This window comes from Anguilla anguilla, chromosome 8 (assembly GCF_013347855.1).
Source record: "Anguilla anguilla isolate fAngAng1 chromosome 8, fAngAng1.pri, whole genome shotgun sequence".
Lineage (NCBI taxonomy): Eukaryota > Metazoa > Chordata > Actinopteri > Anguilliformes > Anguillidae > Anguilla > Anguilla anguilla.
This window is the reverse complement of record NC_049208.1, coordinates 1,430,068-1,454,098: the sequence shown is the minus strand read 5'-3', so window position 1 is coordinate 1,454,098 and position 24,031 is coordinate 1,430,068. Positions and strand designations below refer to the sequence as shown.

At 48.5% G+C, this 24,031-nt stretch overlaps 2 protein-coding genes across 9 annotated transcripts in view; one reads left to right on the top strand and one right to left on the bottom strand.

Moving 5' to 3' along the window:
- Positions 1-8,377: 8,377 nt before the first annotated feature.
- LOC118234137 (transmembrane protein 68-like) lies at positions 8,378-20,297 on the bottom strand. 8 transcript variants are annotated; one of them, XR_004766626.1, is made up of 8 exons: positions 18,093-18,466; positions 17,182-17,578; positions 16,351-16,518; positions 14,398-14,591; positions 14,115-14,175; positions 13,247-13,386; positions 12,675-12,837; positions 8,378-12,634 (listed from the first exon to the last, which is right to left on the bottom strand). XR_004766626.1 is itself a non-coding variant. In XM_035430509.1 (7 exons), the coding sequence occupies exons 2-7, from the start codon at positions 17,498-17,500 to the stop codon at positions 12,733-12,735; spliced, it is 987 nt and encodes a 328-aa protein (XP_035286400.1). In that variant the 5' UTR covers positions 17,501-17,578; positions 20,215-20,297; the 3' UTR covers positions 8,378-12,732. The 8 variants fall into 8 exon arrangements, 5 of the variants coding, with proteins under 5 accessions (XP_035286400.1, XP_035286398.1, XP_035286397.1 ...); XR_004766627.1 differs by having other exon boundaries at positions 8,378-12,623; positions 12,681-12,837; XR_004766628.1 differs by having other exon boundaries at positions 8,378-12,435; positions 12,681-12,837.
- tgs1 (trimethylguanosine synthase 1) overlaps positions 18,573-24,031 on the top strand; it is an 11,939-nt gene continuing 6,480 nt past the window's right edge. Inside the window, 8 exon segments of the mRNA XM_035430501.1 lie at positions 18,573-18,893; positions 19,138-19,211; positions 19,709-19,866; positions 20,511-21,462; positions 21,656-21,785; positions 22,931-23,113; positions 23,642-23,768; positions 23,964-24,031. The exon segment at positions 23,964-24,031 is cut by the window's right edge and continues 302 nt beyond it. Coding sequence (XP_035286392.1) covers positions 18,784-18,893; positions 19,138-19,211; positions 19,709-19,866; positions 20,511-21,462; positions 21,656-21,785; positions 22,931-23,113; positions 23,642-23,768; positions 23,964-24,031 — 1,802 coding nt within the window. The 5' untranslated portion in view covers positions 18,573-18,783.

Here is a 24,031-nt window from a genome sequence, read left to right as displayed (position 1 = left end):
CACTCACACACACTCACACACACACACACACACACACTCACGCACACTCACACACACACACGCACACTCACACACACTCACACACACACACACACACTCACGCACACTCACGCACACTCACACACACTCACGCACACTCACGCACACTCACACACACACACACTCACGCACACTCACACACACTCACGCACACTCACGCACACTCACGCACACTCACACACACTCACACACACACACGCACACGCACGCACACTCACGCACATGCACATGCACACATGCGCACACACACACACACACACACACACACTCACACACACTCACGCACATGCACATGCACAGACACACACACTCACACACACTCACGCACATGCACATGCGCGCACACACACACTCACACACACTCACACGCACACATGCGCACACACACACACACACACACTCACGCACATGTACATGCACACATGCGCACACACACACACACACTCACACACACTCACGCACATGTACATGCACACATGCGCACACACACACACACACTCACACACACTCACGCACATGCACATGCACACATGCGCACACACACACACACATGCACACACACACACACGCACTTGCACACATGCACACACATCACTCACACACGCACATGCACACACGCACACTCACACGCACACACACATGCACACGCATATGCACACGCATGCACGCACACGCACATTCACACAGACACACACATGCAAACACACGCACACTCTCACTCATGCGCACATACACACACAGACACACGCACACACGCATACACACGCTCCTAAACATGTGGAAGTACAATAACAAACGAATGGGAAAATGCTCCAATTTCTGCTACCCAAAAAGAGGAACCAATAGGTGAAGGCCACACCTTATGATGTCACAAAGGCCACGGAATTCTGCCCTCCCAGTCTGACAAAGCTGTCCTTGTGCCAAAAGGTCCAGTCATGGGCCCATATAGCTCCTATGATGTGGGTCGCTGCTAAGCACAGAACAAACACAGCGATCAATTCTCATTTACTTGAATTTAAATACATGTAAACTATTTATTGTATATACAAAAATATACAATTGCAGACAGGTGGTCGCTGTGCTAGAGGAGGTGCCATATGGGTGTTTCTACTGGATGGGGGTGGTGTGGGGCTGGGGGCTGTCCTCTTTATAATATTTCACCTGGAAGAGCCAATCAGTTGCAGCCATTTCTCCTGGCACCTTTGCTAAGAGGCTACGGAATCTCCGTGGAGCTGCAGTCTGAAGGAACGCACGCCAAGATCTGATTGGACAGGAAACAGGAACAGGAGGAGGAGCCCAGACAGCACAAGCCAATCAGAGCACACTGACACAGGAAGTGAAGCTGTTTTGCCAAACTCAGATTGTGGCGCGTCTTTGGGCCGAAAGGACCCCAGTTGCGAGGGGTAAAAGATGCAGCATTCCTCCTTAGACGCTTTGTGATGATGTATGCGTTTTGTACAAGAGGTTCATGGGTAGTGCGTTAAATCTGCAGTACCCAATGGCTTTGTGATTGATGTCTCAGCTGTCAGTCAGAAAAGTGAGCATGTGATGTCATGTATTCAGAGGTCATTTGTGAGGCTCGTGACGTCAGGGAGCCCAAACTGCAGTCCTGGTGCGCCGCAGTGTTAGCGGGTTTCCCTGGTTTTCTGGAGCCAGTTGGAAGCAAGGCGTGCGGACTCTCTAGCCAATCAGTGGCTCGAATGGAGCCCTTGAGTGCTTAAAGGCTTTGTAGCACGGCAGGCTTTGCACCTCTCCAGGATTTGATTTGCCCCCACCCCCCCCCCCCCCCCCCACTTTACTGCATTATGAACCCCGACGAGGTTGACAGTCGCAATGTGAGATAAATCAGCCCAAAGTTCTGGGGATGTGCTTCACTTATAATCTCGAGTCAATCGGGAAACCAGCCTCACAGTCATGTAGCCTCCCTGTCCAAACGCCCTGGAGATGACGGAGCATCTAGACCACAGAGCACTGAGAGAGTGGTGCATACAAATTTCCCTCCATCAACAAGGGAGGAAAATGTATTCTACCAGAGTAAAATGCACTCTCTCAGAGTTGATTTAACGCTACACATTTTACTGTGGTTACAAAAAAAAAAACAGCAAAATGACTCCCAAATAAATGTACGTATATAGACTACAGTCAAAGCGATGGAGGTGAATGTTGCTCTGCAGATGAGACAGAGGTAGAAGAATTACAAATTTGAGCGACCCGTGTTACATACAAAAGGCACACGTGTTAGACACACGGCTAATACACGCGTGGTTGAAATACGTTCCTGTCTCAGTCTAAGGATTTACAGCTCTTGGCTCTCTGGTTCCTTCTCTAGTTTAACCAGCCTAAAACACAATAACAAGTTTAAACCAAACACCCCCCCATCCCCCAGCCTCTTCACTAACTCTTCACCACTGCCACTAGTGCTGACTCTCACCTGTGTGGTTTCTCTTCTCTTTGACTTGTTTTCATATAAAATAGTGCATGACTTGTCTTATGTAGCTGCTCTCAGATATTTTGAATATAACTGAATTTTTTCCTTTGTTTCTGGCCCTCAGATGAACAGAGAATAAGCCATTCCTGTTCAGTAGCATTCCCCAACGAGTCCTTTGGCTCGCTCACCATTGAAAGGTGTAGTAACAGCACATGACAAAAATGGATTTCAAGCCTTACGTATTGTAGCTGACACGTCACAGTATCATCGGTTAAAAGTGTTGTAGTTTAATCAGCATCTGTGCACAGAGTTGAAATTCCACTTTTGTCATATTTATTAAATTGAAGCACAAAATCTAAATTTAAAAAGTACAATTGACTTACCACTTCATTTTAAACTTTATGAAAAGCACACATCTTGATTTATTGACTAAAGACCAAGGCCTTTTTTACGATACAGAATAATCTCTATTCACAGTTACAACCCTCACCATTCCTGCTACAGCCAAACTTTGCTAATTATTTGATTTCTCTGTGAAAACTTTTTTGGCGGATTGTGTTTAGTTTTGAGTGAGGCTGTAGGACACCGGCTGCACCCTGTGAAACAGAATGAGGCAGTGTGATTGGCTACAGTTTGTGATGGATGATGAATGAGGCGTTGTGATTGGCTGTATTCTGTAATGGATAATGAATGAGGCAATGTGATTGGCTGTGCTCTGTGATGGATAATGAATGAGGTGATGTGATTCAGTGTGCTCCATGATGGCTGATTAATGACTGGTGGCACTTTGTGAGCAAAGCAGAATGAGGCAATGTGATTGGGTGTACTGTGATTGGTGCCAGATAAAGCAATGTGATTGGCTGTGCTCTGTGTTGAATGATGAATGAGGCGCTGTGACTGACTGTGCTCCGTGTTGAATGAATGAATGAATGACTGGCGGCTCTCTGTGATTGGTGCAGGTTGTGTGAATGGCCGTGTTGAGGCTGCTCTCTGTGTTTCTCCGAACGGCAGTCTCTCAGGCCTGTGCTCTCTTTGATGGCTATCGCCTCCATTAGAGGAGCAGAGTGGGGCCAGACGGTTATGAGGCAAAGCTAATCAATATGAAGAAACCACATTCATTTTTATTGCCGTCCCGCTGCCAAACGGCTGGCTGAGACGTATTAATGCAGTTTCTGAATGAGAATGTGGCCTTGAGTGGATCCGCGGGGCTGCGTCTCCAGGAAGCTGTCTCCACTGCTGTGCTTTGTTTGACTGTAAACCAACACTGTTTTCAGGAAGAACTCATTTAACACAGTGTCTGTCTCTCCCAGAACAAGGACTGATGATGACAGTTATTAGTGAGCCGTTCCTGCTAATGACTCACACCTGCACAAATCTCCAGCTAACAACTAACAGCATCTCTGGCTAACTGATCACATCTCTCGCTAATCGCTCACATCTCACGCTAATCGTTTACATCTCTGGCTAACTTATCACATCTCTCACTAATCACTACATCTCTGGCTAACCGTAAACATCTCTCGCTAACAGTTCACATCTCTGGCTAACCGTAAACACCTCAAGCTAACAGTTCACATCTCTGGCTAACCGTAAACACCTCTAGCTAACAGTTCACATCTCTGGCTAACCGTAAACACCTCTAGCTAACAGTTCACATCTCTGGCTAACCGTAAACACCTCTCGCTAACAGTTCACATCTCTGGCTAACCGTAAACACCTCTCGCTAACAGTTCACATCTCTGGCTAACTGTAACCATCTCTCACTAATCACTGACATCTCTGGCTAACTGATCACATCTCTCACTAATCACTACATCTCTGGCCAACCGTAAACATCTCTCGCTAACAGTTCACATCTCTGGCTAACCGTAAACACCTCAAGCTAACATTTCACATCTCTGGCTAACCGTAAACACCTCTAGCTAACAGTTCACATCTCTGGCTAACCGTAAACACCTCTAGCTAACAGTTCACATCTCTGGCTAACCGTAAACACCTCTCGCTAACAGTTCACATCTCTGGCTAACCGTAAACACCTCTCGCTAACAGTTCACATCTCTGGCTAACTGTAACCATCTCTCACTAATCACTGACATCTCTGGCTAACTGTAACCATCTCTCACTAATCACTGACATCTCTGGCTGACTGTAAACATCTTTCCCTAATCGCTCACATCTCTGACTAACTGTAAACATCTCTTGCTAATCACTACACCTCTTGCTAATCGTAAACATCTCTCACTAATCTCTTACATTTCTGGCTAACTATATACATTTTGCTCTAATCGCTACATCTCTGGCTAACCGTAAACATCTCTTACTAACAGCTCACATCTCTGGCTAACCGTAAACATCTCTCACTAACAGCTCACATCTGTCACTAATGGCTCACAACTCTGGCTAACCAATCAGATATCAATCTAATGGCTGACACGTCTGGCTAACCAATTAGGTCTCATTGCGCAGAGAGGCAGCCTGCTCACACTGTAGTGGATTTTGAGGCTTATGTAAGAATAATGTTTCCAGACCATTAAAAAAGGAAAAGAACCACTCCATGGTGGTCCTGAGGGTTCTCTATAACGTAGAGGAGGGTGTTGGATGGGGGCAGTTTGGTCCAGGTCCCATCACTGGGGGGGTTAACACAGATCACAACACACCTCAGAACACTAATCCCCCAAATGCCCCAAATCTAAACTAGATGTTAATTAGCCAGATCCAAAACCCCATGACCCCCAGACCCTATAACCTCACGACCCGCCCAGACACCCCCCCCCCACTCGGTGGCCCCAAGCATGGCGGTGCATTGGAACCCAGGATTAGGATTTGTGATTTGATATCTGTGTGTGCGAGCGTGCTGGAGAAGTGGTCACACTCTATGGTGGCCTGTTTGACCGGAATAATTATAGAAATGTTTCTGTGGCTCTGCATCGTGTTATTCAACCTCACAATCACCTCCTCCCCACCTCAGTCACCTCCTCCCCGCCTCTCAGTCACCTCCTCCCAACCTCACACAGAGTCCTGCTCTTTAGAGGCCCTCTCACACACAGTCTCTTTAGAGGCCCTCTCACACAGAGTCCTGCTCTTTAGAGGCCCTCTCACACAGAGTCCTGCTCTTTAGAGGCCCTCTCACACAGAGTCCTGCTCTTTAGAGGCACTCTCACACAGAGGCCTGCTCTTTAGAGGCCCTCTCACACAGAGGCCTGCTCTTTAGAGGCCCTCTCACACAGAGTCCTGCTCTTTAGAGGCCCTCTCACACAGAGTCCTGCTCTTTAGAGGCCCTCTCACACAGAGTCTCTTTAGAGGCCCTCTCACACAGAGTCTCTTTAGAGGCCCTCTCACACAGAGACCTGCTCTTTAGAGGCCCTCTCACACAGAGTCTCTTTAGAGGCCCTCTCACACAGAGGCCTGCTCTTTAGAGGCCCTCTCACACAGAGTCTCTTTAGAGGCCCTCTCACACAGAGTCCTGCTCTTTAGAGGCCCTCTCACACAGAGTCCTGCTCTTTAGAGGCCCTCTCACACAGAGTCTCTTTAGAGGCCCTCTCACACAGAGTCCTGCTCTTTAGAGGCCCTCTCACACAGAGGCCTGCTCTTTAGAGGCCCTCTCACACAGAGCCCTGCTCTTTAGAGGCCCTCTCACACAGGTGTCTCCTTCCTTCCTGTTTTCCCAGCTCGGTTCTTCGCCGGCGGGATAGCGGTAACAGCAGACCGACGATGCGCGATGGCGGGGGAGTGTCAGCTGACTTCGCTCCGCTAACTGCGGCACGAAACTGAATTAAAAATAGCAGATCTGTAATTGACAACAAAACGATCTCTTATTTTTGGGAGTGGATGGGGAACAGTCTGGCCCTGCAGTCACATGACAAGCTGCTTCTGTCACTTCCATTTCTGCCTTAAAAAAAATTAATCTCGCAATTTTTTTTCCTGCCTCATAATTATTTTCTGCATGTGTGTGTGTATGTGTGTGAGATTGTGAGTGTGTGTGTGTGCGCCTACGTGTGCGTGTGAGTGAGTGTGTGCATGTATGAGTTTGTGTGTGTGCGTAGGTGAGTGTGTGTGTGTGCACGCGTGTGAATCAGTGTAAGAGAGAGAAAGTACCCAATGATGTGTCTGTGCAGAGTGTGGTTCTGCTGTTTTCCAGTAGGAATGGAACCCCCAGAACAATATAAAAACTTGAGTTTTGAGGAAATGCCCCTGAGCACCTTCCTCTCAGGAAGCAGAACATCGCAGGCCTGTTAGGGATCGTGTGTGAAACAGTTTCCTGTTATACTGCTTAGCTGACCAGACCAGCGGTTAGCAGGTGTGTGTGTGTGTGTGTGCGTGCGTGTGTGTGCGTGTGTGTGTGCGTGTGTGTGTGCGTGTGGGTGTGCGCGTGTGCGTGTGTATGTGCGTGTGTGTGTGCGTGTGTGTGGGTGGGTGTGTGTGCGTGTGTGCGTGTGTGTGTGTATGTGCGTGTGTGTGTGTGTGTGCGTGTGTGTGGGTGGGTGTGTGTGCGTGTGTGTGCGTGCGCGTGTGTGTGTGCGTGTGTGTGTGTGCGTGTGCGTGCGTGTGTGTGTGTGCGTGCGTGCGTGTGTGTGTGTGCGTGTGTGCGCGTGTGTGCGTGCGTGCGTGCGTGCGTGTGGGTGTGTGCGTGCGTGCGTGCGTGCGTGTGTGTGTGTGTGTGTGTGTGTGCGCGTGTGCGTGTGCGTGCGCGTGTGTGTGTGTGGGTGGGTGTGTGTGTGTGTGCGCGTGTGCGTGTGTGTGCGTGCGTGTGTGTGTGTGTGTGTATGTGTGATAGGAGAATCGGGTGAGGGGGGTGTTGCCACAGACTGACCTTACAATACATCGTCTTCTTGCAGTTAGTCAGGAGCAGAAAGCGTCCTGTTGCAGACGTAATCTCACAATTTCACAGAACCGCGTGGTTTTGGACTCAAGCCAACGATGATCGAGCTTAAGGAGGGAAGAGAACACGGCAGGGTGGGCTGGGGGTCAGTCTGCTCAGCGGGCGGGGGCGGGGGGGTGGGGGGAAGAAACAAGAGTTCCCTAATTTATCAGATATTTGTATGAATACTAAACCAGCAAAGGTATGGACAAGCCCCGCCCACACTTACTCCTGAACCGCCACCACCGCCACCGCAGTAAGAAAAACAGCACCGTAAAGTACTGGCTGTCCGGGATGACTCAGTGTGCAAACACATATTGTACAAATGTGCTCTCTGACTTCATTTGCAGTGAACAATGACGATGGAACCGGAGGACAACGAAAGACGATGTTTTATCTGTACATAAATGTATGCAAATGACCGTGTTTAAACAACATTCCTACGTTGAGTCCTGATAGTGAAGGATGTGGATGTGTCTTTGAATAGAGGTCAGTGCCAGAAGATGGCAGCTACACATGCTATAGTGCTGAATAATCTAGTGTGGTGTATGTGATGTATAAAAAGATTTAAAAAATAATTAGCAAAAAAAGCAAAAAAAAAAATCCTGTTTATTTTTTGGTCTTTTGAGTGAGTTGCATTGTGTGACAGAAGTTTGAAGTGCTTAAAAAAACACTTAATTGGGTACTTGATTTTATTGTAAATATTAAGCGTGAAACTACAGAATCTTACAATTTTGTATATATTGGGAGTTTTGTAAATTTTTATTTGATTTTATTGCAACACAAGGTACCAAATTAATTTAATAAAGTACACTGTGGTCATTTTATCCGCCTGTTCTCTTTATTTCCTTTATTTGAACAATAACTGTGCCGTCTCCTCAGTAAGACTAGTGCTATAATAATAATAATAATAATAATAATAATAATAATAATAATAATAATAATAATCGTCATCATCATCATAATAATAATAATAATAATGTTCACCTACGATTGGTGCTTGGGATCGATGAGAACCATTGCTATTCACAGAAGCGAGACTACCAAAATAATTACCGCAAAACATTCTTTATTTTGCAACATGATTTGATTTATTAATTTATAAATTTATAAATTAAAAAAATTAATTAACACTTATTGCAGATCCTGTAAGACAAATGGATAACAACTTAACAACTGGTCACCTCAGAGAACAAGGCACACATATTTTGAACAGATTGTTATGAAACAGAATTTTTTTTTTTTTTTTTTAAGAAAGTAATGCAAAATTTATTTGGTATATGCTGACACCATTTTGCGTACATGGTAATTGAGGTTAACATGCAAACATATTACCTCAGAAAGGAAGATGGAAGGCCCGCTCCTCACTGAACTTTCACTCTTTCATACGATTTTAACAGGTTTCTGTACCTACAGTCATGCGCTAACTGGCTGAAGTGGACGGATGGACACACACGCGTGAGCGATGTTATAACACACACACACAAACATACATACACACACACACACACACATAAGGTTATGACACACAGGCGCGTGCATGGTTATGACACACACGCACGTTTATCACACACACACACACACACACACACACACACACACGCGCGCGCGGTAATGTCCGCCAGGCCTGACTCTGTTCCCCAGTCATGGGCCTGGTTTCCCCAGCCAGGCAGGTTGAGCTCGCCCTTGCTCGCTGTGTTTGAGCCCAAAACGCTGCGCCTCGTGCCTGCTGCCCACCTCCCTGCCCACCGTCAGGTCTCAGTGGTGCCAACCTCACTAAATCACCCGCCACACAATGCCTGCTTGGGACTGACCTCAGACGCCCCAATCAAACATGGCTGCCAACATCCATAATGCGATAGCAAGCCACCAGTGATTACCCCTATCCCTCCTCCTTCCCTGTGATAATGAGGACCAAGGGGGTTAGTAGGGGCCGTAGCACAGGCTTCAGACAGTGAGAGGGTGTGGCTGAAGCATAGCTGAAGCATTGCTGAAGCCCAGAAGCTGTTGTGGAGAAGCAGGAAGCGCTGGCGCACGCTAGCTCACTGGCGTACGCTAGCTCACCCGCCATTAGCACAGCTGCAGGAAACGCAGTCATTGTTTGGAGGAGCAGGTGTTTCCTACGATTAAAGAACTGAGCAGAGACCGGTGGGAGGCCACCGCTGCTCTTGCCTTTTCGCCCTCTACGGGCCAGTGGAGGTACTGCCGCTGCTCTGGTGAAGCTGCTCACTCTGAACAATGGTTTAGTGTGCTAATATGGAATCATTTTTCACAGAAGGTTTAAAATATCTTTGTGAATTTTGGTCTTGTAGAAGCATAAAACATGTAGGCTAAATTTGGGATGTTCTAATAAGAATCAGAGAATCAGAAATTTACATAAGTAATAAACATCAGATTTAAAGATCAACTGTAACCACTATAAAACAACCTTTATATAAAAGTGCATTACTGATTTTTTCCCTCACATCTACAGCAGCCCACAATTACAATATTAAGTCATCATTTAATCTCTTTTGACATCAAAAAATATGGTCCCTGAATTTTTCTGAATTTTTAAGAATTGCGCCCTATTTTTCTCTTTTAACGATAGGCAATTCACCTCAAAATTCAACGAGACGAAACTATGACAGAAAATGAGAAATACGAGAGGAAGTGAGTCAAAGCCAGAGACAATGATCTTTTGTCCCGTACGGAGGAAGTCCCCGTCTGAAAACTCATACTGACAAGGAAGCGCTGATGAATAATCAGACACTGCAGAAAATTTAGGTCAATATGAATGACAAGGAGAGGTTACAGTATGCATTTGAGCCAAAATGGAGGCATTAGAACAGGTTACAGTATGCATTTGAGCTAAAATGGAGGCATTATAACATGTTACAATATGCATCTGAGCCAACATGGAGGCATTAAAATAGGAAACAGTATGCATCTGAGCCAACATGGAGGCATTAGTACAGGTTACAATATCCATTGGAGCCAAAATGGAGGCATTAACAGGTTACAGTATGCATCTGAGCCAACATGGAGGCATTAGAACAGGTAACAGTATACACCTGGGCCAACATGGACACATTAGGATGCATCTCTGCCTCTGTCATTGCTGTAGCTATTTAAAGGAAAGGTCAGATGGGAAAGTAATATCGGCAATGAGATGGTTTAACAGAGTTCTCTGTTTAGTATGAACTACTGCATTTTAGAACATTTGCTAGCAGCTATTGAGGTCTCCAGAATCCAATGCGTCGAGTCTTGAGTCTAGAGTTAAAGATCAGATGGATCCCCACAACCAACTCATAATGCTTAATGAAGAGGTTGTTTAATTTGCTAACCGCTGTTCTGATGCCAGGTCCTGTAATCCGTAAGAGAAGCTAGCCTCTCTCATCTGCGCTGCCGTCCCCGTTTGGGGCTTTGAAGGAGCTTTGAGAAGGGAGATCAGGTCCGTCCTTCTACCCACGACTCAGAGAAACAGGGCCCGTTTCTCATCTAAACCAAAAGCTCACACCTCCCATTAAAACACACCTCTCGCTTTCTTCACCAGCTCAGAAACACGGAAAGATCGCCAAAACCTGCTGCGTGCAACGGACACATTTTTAAAAATAAAGGAACAGTTCTCTCAACGTTATCAAGTAAATCCCCACAAGACGACTCATACAGAAGGTGTTTAGAACTGCAGAGCAAATATAATTAATTTTTAATTTATGAAATCTGGTGTTTAAAATCAAGTAAACATACAATAATTAATACAATAAAATAATAAATTATCTCGCATTTGATGATTGTCCTGCAAATACGCATTTTCTTTTTCCCATTTTGATCCTTTAATCGTGTATCAGTTATGGGTGCATAAGTTATCATCTACACCTGAGGGATCTGACAGAGCTAAAACAGAGGGGCCATTGTGTACAGGATAGAACCTGTAAAAACCGGCTTTGCTCTTTACCAGAGCTACAGTAAATACTCCTGAGCACAGCTATCTACGGTTCACATGATCGCTCCGGAAAGAGGACAGGAGAATCAGTCAGATAATCTGTGCTGAACACACACACACACACACACGCACATACACACACACACACACACACACACACACACACACAGTATACTGATCTGTAGCAGTATGACCCATTACAGGTTATACAGGAGTACTGTGGGAAAGCATCCCCACAGCAGGACTGTCTGCCTATCTGCCTGTCTATCTGTCTGTCTGCCTGCCTGCCTGTCTATCTGTCTGTCTGTCTGTCTGTCTGTCTGTCTGTCTGTTGTAAACTGTGAATAGAAGCACCATCCCTCCTCTGTGTGCAGCTAACGTACCTCTTAATGTCAGAGTACCCCAAAACACCGTGCTGTGGGCTCTCCCGTACGGCAGCGGGGTTCCCTGTTCTATGCTGGGTTCTCTCAGGTTCTCTCTGCTGTAGTGGGCTCTTTAGTGCTATACTGTGCGTTCCTCTGAACTGAAGAAGGTTCTCCTGTACTATACTGCTGGTTCCCACGTGCTGCACAGACACCTCTGAGTCTGTACTACACTGTGGGTTCTCCTATACTGTAGAGGGTTCTTGTGTGATATACTGTGGGTTCCTCTGTTCTATACCGGGTTCTACTGTTCTATACCGGGTTCTACTGTGCTGTGGGTTCCTCTGTTCCATACCGGATTCTACCGTGCTGTGGTTTCCTCTGTGCTGAGGAAGGTTCTACTGTGCTGTGGGTTCCTCTGTTCTGTAGCAGGTTCTACTGTGCTGTGGGTTCCTCTGTGCTGAGGAAGGTTCTACTGTGCTGTGGGTTCCTCTGTGCTGAGGAAGGTTCTACTTTGCTGTGGGTTCCTCTGTGCTGTGGAAGGTTCTACTTTGCTGTGGGTTCCTCTGTGCTGTGGAAGGTTCTACTGTGCTGTGGGTTCCTCTGTGCTGTGGAAGGTTCTACTGTGCTGTGGGTTCCTCTGTGCTGTATCGGGTTCTACTGTGCTGTGGGTTCCTCTGTGCTGAGGAAGGTTCTACTTTGCTGTGGGTTCCTCTGTGCTGTGGAAGGTTCTACTGTGCTGAGGGTTCCTCTGTGCTGTATCGGGTTCTACTGTGCTGTGGGTTCCTCTGTGCTGAGGAAGGTTCTACTTTGCTGTGGGTTCCTCTGTGCTGTGGAAGGTTCTACTGTGCTGAGGGTTCCTCTGTGCTGTACCGGGTTCTACTGTGCTGTACCGGGTTCCTCTGTGCTGTACCGGGTTCTACTGTGCTGTGGGTTCCTCTGTGCTGTACTGGGTTCTACTGTGCTGTGGGTTCCTCTATGCTGAGGAAGGTTCTACTGTGCTGTGGGTTCCTCTGTGCTGTACCGGGTTCTACTGTGCTGTGGGGTCCTCTGTGCTGTACCGGGTTCCTCTGTGCTGTACCGGGTTCCTCTGTACTATGTTGCGGTCTCCTCCGTGTCCTTACGGTTCTTTGTGTTTGGTGTAGACCCGCTCCAGGAGCGCCCGAAAAACGTTTCCCGGGATCTTCTGGTGCCGATCAATCAGAGACTGCACTGCCTGCTGGGCCTGGAACACAGTCGGACAGCGTGTCACTTCCTGCTCCACACGTGGCATGTCACTTCCTGCTCCGCCTGCCCCCACAGAAAGAGAATATACTGCCATGCACTGTAAATATGTGGACTTTGCCATGATAAATATTGAGAAATAATGGGAAAATGAACGATAAATATACTTCACAGGAGCATATTGAAAGTGCAATACTTGAAAGCAGCCATAATTTGTGCACTTGTCCCGACATTGTTAAGTTTTCAGCATCTCATTTGAATTTTATTTGGATACTGTGGTGGATATTCCACTTTTAAGAGCCAGGCTGAACAGCAGCCACAGTGAAAAAGAACAGAATGAAAAAGCAGACGAGTGTGAGTGGGAGAAGAGCACAAAGAGCAGAGGAGTGGAGGGCAGGTGGGGGCGGTACCTGGTCAGCCAGCTCGGCGGCCGTGACGTTGGGGTCGTACGGGATGGGGTCGCCCAGGTAGGTGCGGAACTTGACGGGGAAGCCGCCGTACACGGGAGCCACGGGCAGCCGGAAGCGCTCGTACACCCAACGGAACGGCCCTGAGCACGCGGGACGCACACGCACAGCGGGACACTGCTTTACCGCCATTACACCGCCCGCCACCCAGACCAGCATCAGCATCAGCATCATCATACTCATACTCATCATCAGCATCAGCATCACTCCCAACGCCATAATCACCATCATCATCATCATTATCAACATCTTTATTATCATCATCAGCATCATCATACTCATCCTCATCATCAGCATCATCAGCATCACTCCCAACGCCATAATCATCATCCTCATCCCCTCCACCATAATCATCATCATCATCATCATTATCAACATCTTTATTATCATCATCAGCATCATCATACTCATCCTCATCAGCATCACCCCCAACACCATAATCAGCATCATCATCAGAATCATCATCATCATCATCATCACTCCCAACGCCATAATCATCATCATCATCATCATCAACATCTTTATTATCACCATCATCATCATCAATACCAGAATCTTTATCATCAGTACCATCATCATCCTCATTCCCGTTACCATTATCGTTACCATCATCGTCTCACCAACCATGATCATTATTAATATCATCATCATCATCATCATCGTTCCTACAGCAGACACAGAGGATGCAGGAGTGTAATCTATGGGTAGTGGATTAGGGTCAGCCAGTCACCGCCTTCACCCCAGTCATCCTGTGTGTCTGCTGGGGATATCAAAGAACAGAAACCCCAAATAATAATATTTTAGCTCTTACTCAAATTCCCGAGCGATCTGAATCCTTCTCTGACATTCTGAGTGAACATTGGAATGATGGGCTGTGGGGGGGGGGGGGGGGGGGGGGGATGAGAAAGAGGGAAGGGTTAGTGCTGCTGTCATCACGGGAAACAAAAAGAAATATCAAAATTAGTCAAACGGAATAAAAACATTCTGCTGAGACTTTTACCGGAGAAGTACTCTTGGGTGCCCCCATTCCCCCATCACCTTGCCCCCCCAGCACGCCGTAAACCCTCACCCCCCCCCCCCCCCCCCCGGCTCACCGCTCGGGCGTCGATGGCCACCTGGGCGAAGCCGTGGCGGCGGCCCCACAGCAGGGGGTACGTCTCGTCGCTGAAGAGCGCCTCCCTCACCCCCCCCGGGGAGATGGCCAGGAGGTGCCCGCTCCTCAGCGCCCGCACGCACTCCTCCCGCGGCCCGTGGAACACGCTGAACACCTCCAGCAGGAGCCGGAACCCTGCCGGGGGGGGGGGGGGGGGGATGGGATAGCATGAGGGGTGAGAAAGGGGCAGGAGGGGAGGGGGGGTGGGTGCGATATTGGGGGAAGGGGGGAAGCGTGACGGGACAGGCATGATGATGGGATGGGGGCCATGGGCGAGACGAGGGGTAGGGGGGTGGAGCAGGACCGGGGGGAGGGAGGCGGGACAGGACAGGAGAGGGGAGGGAGGATGGTCAGCGTACAAAACCTCCAAGAGCTAGGGACTCCACCTTCATCTAAGAGAACAGACCCCTCGTCATCGGGGGGGGGGGGAGTGCAGAAACACCCGCCCAACACGCCTCCTGTGTTCAGCCTGAGCGGAAAGAGCGGGAAACACAACCCCAACGGGAGAGCGAGCGCACGCCAACGCCGACATCACACCGCCAGAGTCACGCGGCACGACGCATCCAAACACGTACGCTACACACGCAAATCAGCCCTGGGGTTTCAGTACAACACGCACATCCCCAACACTGCCCCAGCAGAGACGGGCTGGGGGTTTCAGTACAACACGCACATCCCCAACACTGCCCCAGCAGAGACGGGCTGGGGGTTTCAGTACAACACGCACATCCCCAACACTGCCCCAGCAGAGATGGGCTGGGGGTTTCAGTACAACACGCACATCCCCAACACTGCCCCAGCAGAGACGGGCTGGGGGTTTCAGTACAACACGCACATCCCCAACACTGGCCCAGCAGAGACGGGCTGGGGGTCTCAGTACAACACGCACATCCCCAACACTGCCCCAGCAGAGACGGGCTGGGGGTTTCAGTACAACACGCACATCCCCAACACTGCCCCAGCAGAGACGGGCTGGGGGTTTCAGTACAACACGCACATCCCCAACACTGCCCCAGCAGAGATGGGCTGGGGGTTTCAGTACAACACGCACATCCCCAACACTGCCCCAGCAGAAATGGGCTGGGGGTTTCAGTACAACACGCACATCCCCAACACTGCCCCAGCAGAGATGGGGTGGGGGCACATTTTTTAGTTTGAGCTGTTCGAGCACCGTGGAAATCAGCTAATCCAGGTCTGCAGTCAAGACCCTTTAATTATGTAAATGACTGGGTTAATTAAATAATTAAGAGCAGAAGATTCCACTCACTGTAGACAGTAGGGAAAATAAAGAGCCCATTGTGAAATAATCTAATGTTCGTTTTATGTGACTACAGCGCCTCACTGTGGAGAGGGAGGGGAATGCACACAGACCATGACTGCTCTGTATGGTCTGGGGAACCACGCAACCTCCTTCAGTTCAGTTCAGTTTATCATGCATTTTAACTATGATAGTATCAATGTCAGCACTAAAAAATAGGCTCAGAAATGTATCAATATTAATTTAGTTCTTTACATTACAACCACTTAACAGATGCCCTTTTCAAGAGTAACTGACGAAAGTAGAGAACAGTGAGTGTTAGTCTCAGGACTACAAAAGTATGATTAGACCAAGAAGGCCCATTAATCATCAATAAGTGTAAAGTTAACCGAACAAACTAACAATTAGTATTATAAACAAAAGTAAATGCCACCATACAGCTAACTTGACTGGTACGCTAAGAAAATGATTCAAGAATAAGAGACTATTGGGCTTTTCTTTCAAGAACAGACTCCATAACCATGCAAATATTATTCATCTTTTTCCATCAATGCACCTAAATTTCCTGAGTGCAGTGTGGTTGAAGTAAATTAATCATTTTCAAAATGTCTGCCCACGACCAAGAATAAAGTTTACCTGGAACCTTAAACAGGAAGTGGTCAGCGACAGAGTGGCACATCCTTCCTTTGTGCAGGACCACCTTGGCCAGGAAGTAGTAATAGTCTATGGGAATGGCTCCGTGGTAGTAAACAATGAGCGCCGGGCCTTTATCCGGAATCTTCTCCAGACCGTGGATCTCGTAGCCTGCAGAGACACAGAGCTTTCAGGCGAGGACCTCCCCACCTCTCCAAAAAATACCAAAAAAACGGACCATTTTCATAAAGCATCGCATAGTGGGACAGCTGGTTCAGGGTTCACATTTCCGCTGCCCACACTGTAAACGTATCAATCATGAGCTAAAAGGGCCAAACTGATACTGGATGAATGCTTTATGAATATGGGTGCTCAGTGTGAGATGGCTGGCAGGTGGAGTGACAGATAATACAGGCAAACAGAATAGATGCTTGATGGAAATCTGTCAATCAAGATCTGATAACATGCACACATCACACAAGGCACGCAAACTCATAGACATATATACATGTCCATGCGCAAACTGAGGACACAGCCAAACACACGGGTGCGCATGCACATCTGGACCACCAAACACGAAATAGACGTATGCACATAACACATAACCAAGATCAGGACCAGGGTTGAGGCTAATAAAATTCCAATTCAGCCAATTCAGGAAGAGAATTTAAAAAAGAGAAATTACATTTATTAAATTAAAATAAAAATCAGAACAGGTCGAAAGGGACATTAAAAAAAACATTTAATCAAGTTAGCTGAATTAAGACCCAAACCTGGCCAAGATTACCCCAACCCACACCCCACCCCCACCCCGTTGCGGCTGAAGGGGTTTACCGTGCCAGATGCTCCCGTGCCCGTCCCAAAGCGTCGCGAGCGTCTTCCGCGCCCCATCCCAGAGGTTATACGAGTACGCCTCGCGCAGCTCGTTCTTGTGCTTATAGACGTGGAGGAAGAGGATGGACAGGTAGAGGAACAGTACTATGAAGAGTGGAAGGATGAAGACCACGGCCAGCGGGGTGAAAACCCACACCAGGTAGTCCAGGTAGCTGAGGTAGCCTTCCAAATTCTCTAGCCCCACCCACTCCTCCAACAGGCACGAGAGGAAGCCGGCGGATCCCAGCTCGGTCACGCGAGAGTCCAGTACATCTGACATCTCTCCTCAGTTCTGGCCCACGGCTGCACCCACATCTGCCGTAGGCTACTGTGCACAGCTTCTGCCAAAACGGCAGACCTAGAATTAGCGGAGAGAAGTCTTAAATGGCAACAAGAGCAGGACGCAGTGAGTGCATGATTATAGCGGAGAATATGCTGAGACAAGTAGCAGACCTCACACACGATTTCCCCCAAGGTAGTTAGTAGGTAGTTAGCAAGTAAGCAGTATCGTGATACCTCAAAGACGGCATTAATTGAAGCGTGCACATTCTACGCACTGAAAAGCCAGACTTTTCTTGGGAATCAAGGGTGGGTGGGTAAAATTAATGACAGATACTTGCCACCGCGATCCTGACTTGGACTAAGCGGTTAGAGAATGGATAGATGGACGAACTTTCTAAAGATATAAAAATATAATAATCTGAGTTTTAAATTATCTCACGATTAAAATGTTTTCCTCCAGCATACATGTGAAACGTTGCCACTTCTTATGCACGTCATTTCTGTACAGAAATTCCTATATAATCAGTAACTGGAACAGAACAATGACCCCGCAGAAAGATCATTATCTAGCCATATACGTTTTTGCATACCTGGCAGTTTTGCAAAACAAAGTTGAACAGCTTGCTGGTTACCTTAAGCTAAAGCTAAAGTTAAAGCTAAACGAGTTATATAAAATAACTGTCTTCGCAAATAACCAACCAACGAACAGTAGGCTAACTCAGCGACAAAGAAGTGACTATCTATTCTCAGGCAACTACCGAACGATAACCAGATAAATACAAACGTTAACCCAATCCAGGACAAAACGACAGCCAGCTACTTTTCCACAAAAGCTAGCGACCTATTTAGCTACCGACTAGGCGTCGTTTATATTGAACGATCCCGCTAGCTAACTGCCATAAAGTACACATAGCAAACTCAGAGCAATCGCGGATCAGAAACGTCATTCGGTAATATAGTTGGTTAACTCACCCCTCCCGGGCTTCTCTGGTCCCGAATAAGTTTTTATTTTTTTGGCGATTTCGGTTCCGGTTGACATGTCACGTGATACAAACAGGAAGCCGGCCCATGATTTTGAGCTTCCTTGAGCGACACGTGAGAGAGATGAGTGGGTCGAAAGCCAGCGGCTACAGCCAATAATATTTACCGCATTTTAACCTAAACCAGAATGTTATGGCAGGTTTGCACATGGACCGGCTCCGGAGATTAAAAGGAAAGTGAAGCTCCTTAACACGCGCAGTAGAGAATCTGAAGTACCCGCACCGACGGGAAAAAGCAGAGATGGGGGGTAATCACAAGATTTCCAGTGTGATTGCTGAAATATTTTTCAGCCCCAGGGGTGCTGACGAAGATGAGACGATTCATTGCTTGTGCTCGAGAGCCTATGCGCAGTAAGTAGAAGTGTGCTCTTTGCACAAGTGTGTTCAGCTTTGATTAGCTAGTTTGCTTTCTTGGTAACAGCGGCAGTGGACATGAGCGTGGCAGTACGTGGGCCTACACTTACAATGATGCATGCCAAAGCACACGTTACTGTTACTGTTTTCAGATCATGTAGCCTACGCTTAGAGTGGTTGATTTGGATTGGTGATTTCCAACGGTACCAACATTCGCCTTTTCTTTGTTTCCCTCCGGCAGAGATAGAGAATGGTACCGCTGGGGCTGGAAGACGCGCTTTGTGGACACTGAGCCCGGAGAGGATGATTTGGAAGGTAGTCGTTTCATATTTTAACTGTCCGCCTGGCTGTGAATATGCCACGCGTTGCATTTGTCTGCGATGTATGTTCTTGTACGCACGCGTTGTAATGCGTCAATGTGCGCGCTAGAATTCATCAGATAAGAGGCATGAAATTAAGATTGACTCGCGCAGTAGTCTGATCGGTATTGGTGATGTGTATGGTTGCTGTACTCATTGTTAAAACCAGTTCACACTGTAAAGGCAGTGGACACAGTTCCAGTACAGCAGTATCTCACCTGCTGACTGTCATCCTTCACCTGCTGTGCTCATGGTTTCAGGAACTCTTCCGTCTTAAGATCATAAATTCTGAGGTGACTACTCTTAAAAAGTCAACTGTGGGCATTTCTTTTTGAATAGGTGCCTTTTGTACTTTGTTAATTGTTTATGACTGTTTACCACCCTAGCTAGCCATTGGTCTGAAGGGTGCTATGCAAAAGTGAAAATCGATCGAATTGCCATATGTGCTTTCAGAAGGAGAGGAAGAGCCAGAGGAGGAGGAGGAGGAGAGGGAGGAGGAAGAGCAGGCTGCTGCAGACAGTAGTGAGGAGTGGGATGAAGAGGCCTCTCTGATGGCCAGCATGGGCCTGCCCCTGGCATTCTGCAGCTCCTCAGCACCTCAGAAACGGCTGGTAGGCCTGTCAATCACTCCAGACTGTCAATCACTCCAAACCAGGGTCTGATCTGTCAATCACACCAGACTCTCAATCACTCAAGACTGTCAATCACACCAGACTGTCTTTACATCAGACTGTCAATCACACCAGACTGTCTTTACATCAGACTGTCAATCACTCCTGACACTCAATCACACCAGACTGTCAATCACTTCAGACTATCAATCACACCAGACTGAGGTCTGATGATCTGTCACTCACACCAGACCGGGGTCTGATGCAGGCTTGTGTGGATGCACACACACACACACACACACACACAGTAACGGCTTGTGGTGCGGGAGAACCCAGTGAAGCACTGACCTTCAGTCCTGGTCCTGGAGCGCCTCAAGGTCTGCTGGTTTCAGTTGCTATCCAGTGCTGAATGGGTCTGCTAAAGCAGTCAACTCACTTCTCCTGGTTTCTTGGGTCTGAACTGGTTGCTGACATTAAGGCAGAAACAAAATCCAGCAGACACTGCTGCCCACCAGGACCAGGAATGAAGATCACTCCACTGATGGGTAGAACTACAGTGATGTGTCAATCATTGACTCGGTTGAACCAATCAGAATTCACTGTCCTCCACAGAAAATCATTCTCGCTGCTTTTCCTTCCTGCAGGGGAAAACTCACCACAAGCCAAACCGTGTGAGGGGGAGGAAGTGCAGCCCTCACAGGGAGGAGGAGCCTGAGGCTCTGCCCACTGAGGAGTCCCCGTGTGATGGACAGGCTGCTCAGACTGCAGGGGTGGGGCCGGAGGAGGAGCCTGAGGCTTCGCCCACTCTGGAGCCCCCGTGTGATGGACAGGCTGCTCAGACTGCAGGGGTGGGTCTGGAGGAGGAGCCTGAGGCTCCGCCCACTCTGGAGCCCCCGTGTGATGGACAGGCTGCTCAGACGGCAGGGGTGGGTCTGGAGGAGGAGCCTGAGGCTCTGCCCACTGAGGAGTCCCCGTGTGATGGACAGGCTGCTCAGACTGCAGGGGCGGGGCTGGAGGAGGAGCCTGAGACTCCGCCCACTCAGGAGTCCTCGTGTGACGGACAGACCGCTCGGACGGCAGGGGCGGGGCCGGAGGAAGGACACGCCTCCACGTCCTCTCAGGGCTGGGATCTGTATTGGGCCCAGCAGGGGAACTCCCTCCTGTGGCAGGCCTGGCTGGAGACACACCCGCAGGACAGCAGTGACCAGCAGGGGGCGCTGTGGGACAGCCCGGACAGAAAGAGCGAATGGGAGCTGCACTACAGCCAGACATACTACCGCTACTGGGAGGAGTACCAGTACTGGGCGTCTCAGGGCTGGACCGTGGCCGACGCCCATGAAGAGGCGGGGCCAGGGCTGTCGGATACGCCCTCCGGGGACACAGTGGGCTCTGCGATTGGAGGAGGCCCGGGGGCAGAGGAAGAAGCGGCACATCTTATTGGACAGCTGAGCCTGCTGAGTCCGGGGGGAGCTGAGGAAACTGGCGGTCGCCAGGGTGAGGGGCGGGGCGAGGAGCCCTGTTGCCTGGGCGACGAGCCGTGCGATGGCGGGAATCGGAAACGGACGTCCTCCAGCAGAGCGGGCTCTGAGCCAGCCGGTGAGAGGACTCCACTGTCCCCCATTTTAAAAGAGCGCTCGACTGTCCGCCATTTTAAAAGAGCACCAGGAGGCACATGAATCCTTGAACCCTGATTCTAACCTTAACCTCTTGCTTCACTGGGAAGTGTAACCCAGTACCCAGTACTAACCCTCACTATATACTTATGGTGTGTTTCAACCTCTTCCTTCAGAATCCAGCCAAAACTCCAGGAGCTCAGAAAAGAGGTGTGGCCAGCCGGAGAAAGCCTCTTTGAACGGTGAAGATGATGATGGTGATGATGATGGCCCTCCAAACAGACTAGGAGTGAAGATCAAGAGGAGGCATGTTGTTTCACCCCCCACTCACAAAGCTGAACACACAGTGTGTGTGTGTGTGTCTGTGTGTGTGTGCTCCTGCAACACTCCCATCCGCCCATTTGTTCTGTGTTCTCTGTTGTAATTATGGCGAGCGAGGGAGGAATCCAGTGCAGCAGAAGTGCTGTAAATCCCTGTCAGTGATGGACAGGTCACTTCTTCTTTCCCTCATTTATTCAGTATTCAGAATGAAAGAGCTCTGCATTTACGCTGCTCTAATTAAGCTGTAATTAAGCTGTAATTAAGCTCTAATTAAGCGCACCTCCTGTACTGTCTGGACTGCTGAATCATTCTGTGGTCATCAAGTGTTTTTGCCTGTCTGCTGTTAAATTAACCTGCTGTGATTTGCAGGCTTACAGCTGTTCTTAACTGGTACTGTCAGATCTGTATGTGCTCAATAGTTTCCATTACTGAAGCGTTTTCAGTAATGCTTTTATTTTCAGTCACGCTCCGGGCTCAAGAATACATGCAGTTATGTGTTTTAACCCAGAAAAAAATCCAGTCAAGTCCGAATAGTTTTCAGCACTTGAACGTTGTGTGTGTGCTGTGTGCGGTGCTGTTGGATGTGTGTGTGTGCTGTGTGCGGTGCTGTTGGATGTGTGTGTATGCTGTGTGCGGTGCTGTTGGATGTGTGTGTGTGCTGTGTGCGGTGCTGTTGGATGTGTGTGTATGCTGTGTGCGGTGCTGTTGGATGTGTGTGTATGCTGTGTGCGGTGCTGTTGGATGTGTGTGTATGCTGTGTGAGGTGCTGTTGAAAGTTGTGTGTATGCTGTGTGCGGTGCTGTTGGATGTGTGTGTATGCTGTGTGAGGTGCTGTTGAAAGTTGTGTGTATGCTGTGTGCGGTGCTGTTGGATGTGTGTGTATGCTGTGTGCGGTGCTGTTGGATGTGTGTGTATGCTGTGTGCGGTGCTGTTGGATGTGTGTGTATGCTGTGTGCGGTGCTGTTGGATGTGTGTGTGTGCTGTGTGAGGTGCTGTTGAAAGTTGTGTGTATGCTGTGTGCGGTGCTGTTGGATGTGTGTGTATGCTGTGTGCGGTGCTGTTGGATGTGTGTGTGTGCTGTGTGCGGTGCTGTTGTATGCTAACCGTGTGTGGTTTCTCTTTGTGTGCAGTCACGAGTTGGATGAGGAGGAGAGCCCGCACACGCGTGTGGAGGACAGCCCGCACACGCGTGTGGAGGACAGCCCGCACACGCGTGTGGAGGAGAGCCCGCACACGCGTGTGGAGGACAGCACGCACACGCGTGTGGAGGAGGCCTGGAATCGGCTAGGCCTGAAACATGGACCAAATCCTGTGTGAGTCAGCCTGTTTTAGACGAAACCCCACAGACACGAGAGCGCCATCTACAGTTCCTGCTCAGAACTGCAGCAGTCTGCAGAGGAATCGGTATTCTGTTTTGAATGGGGTTGTTTTCAACCTTGTCACAAACAAAGTTATATTTTGAAAAATGTTTTATTAGTAGTGCATAAGTAGTGAAATATTGTTAAATATTCCAATGAAAATGCACTAACATTTCCATCTTGTCATTTCCTCCACCATCTTTGGCCATGATTGATGAGTCAGGCTTCCTGAATACCATTATGTGGGTTGGAACTGTCAGTCATGGGCTCGTTTGAACCAATCAGAAGGCTCTTGATCTCCTCAGGAAGAACACTGTGATTGGTTCAAATCGCTGTCGCTCATGGCGTATGGTCACTCCGCCCAATTTTTGGTTTAATTTTTTTTTGGTTTTATGGCAACTCATCCTCAGAACTGTCCCACTCAGAGAAGTCCCTGAAACGTACTGCTGTCCCGTCCTGATAGGCGCTGTTTCTGCTGTGTAGGTTCGAGAGCACTTTGAAGTTTAAACGGGGCGGGGCAGACAGGAGCCGAAAGCCGCAGAACAAGCACATCTTCTTCACCGAGGAGAGCGACGCCCCCCAGCCCAAAATGAGCAAGACCCTCCGGCAGGTGAGACCAATCAGGAAACCATTTTCAGACCTGAACATTCTCTGGGGCGGGGCATTGTTCTGGAACATTCTGCCCCTCTCCTGTGTGTGGTGTGTTGAGTGTGTGGTGTGTTAGGTGAGCTGTGTGTGTGTTGTGTATGTTGTGTGTGGTCTGTTGTGTTTTTGGGGTTCTCAGTGAACCCCTTGTTGCCCTCAGGTGCAGAGCTTCTTGGCGCGGGTTCAGAGTGACGAGGGGGTGCTGGGAGGTTCAGCCAGTGTGATGCG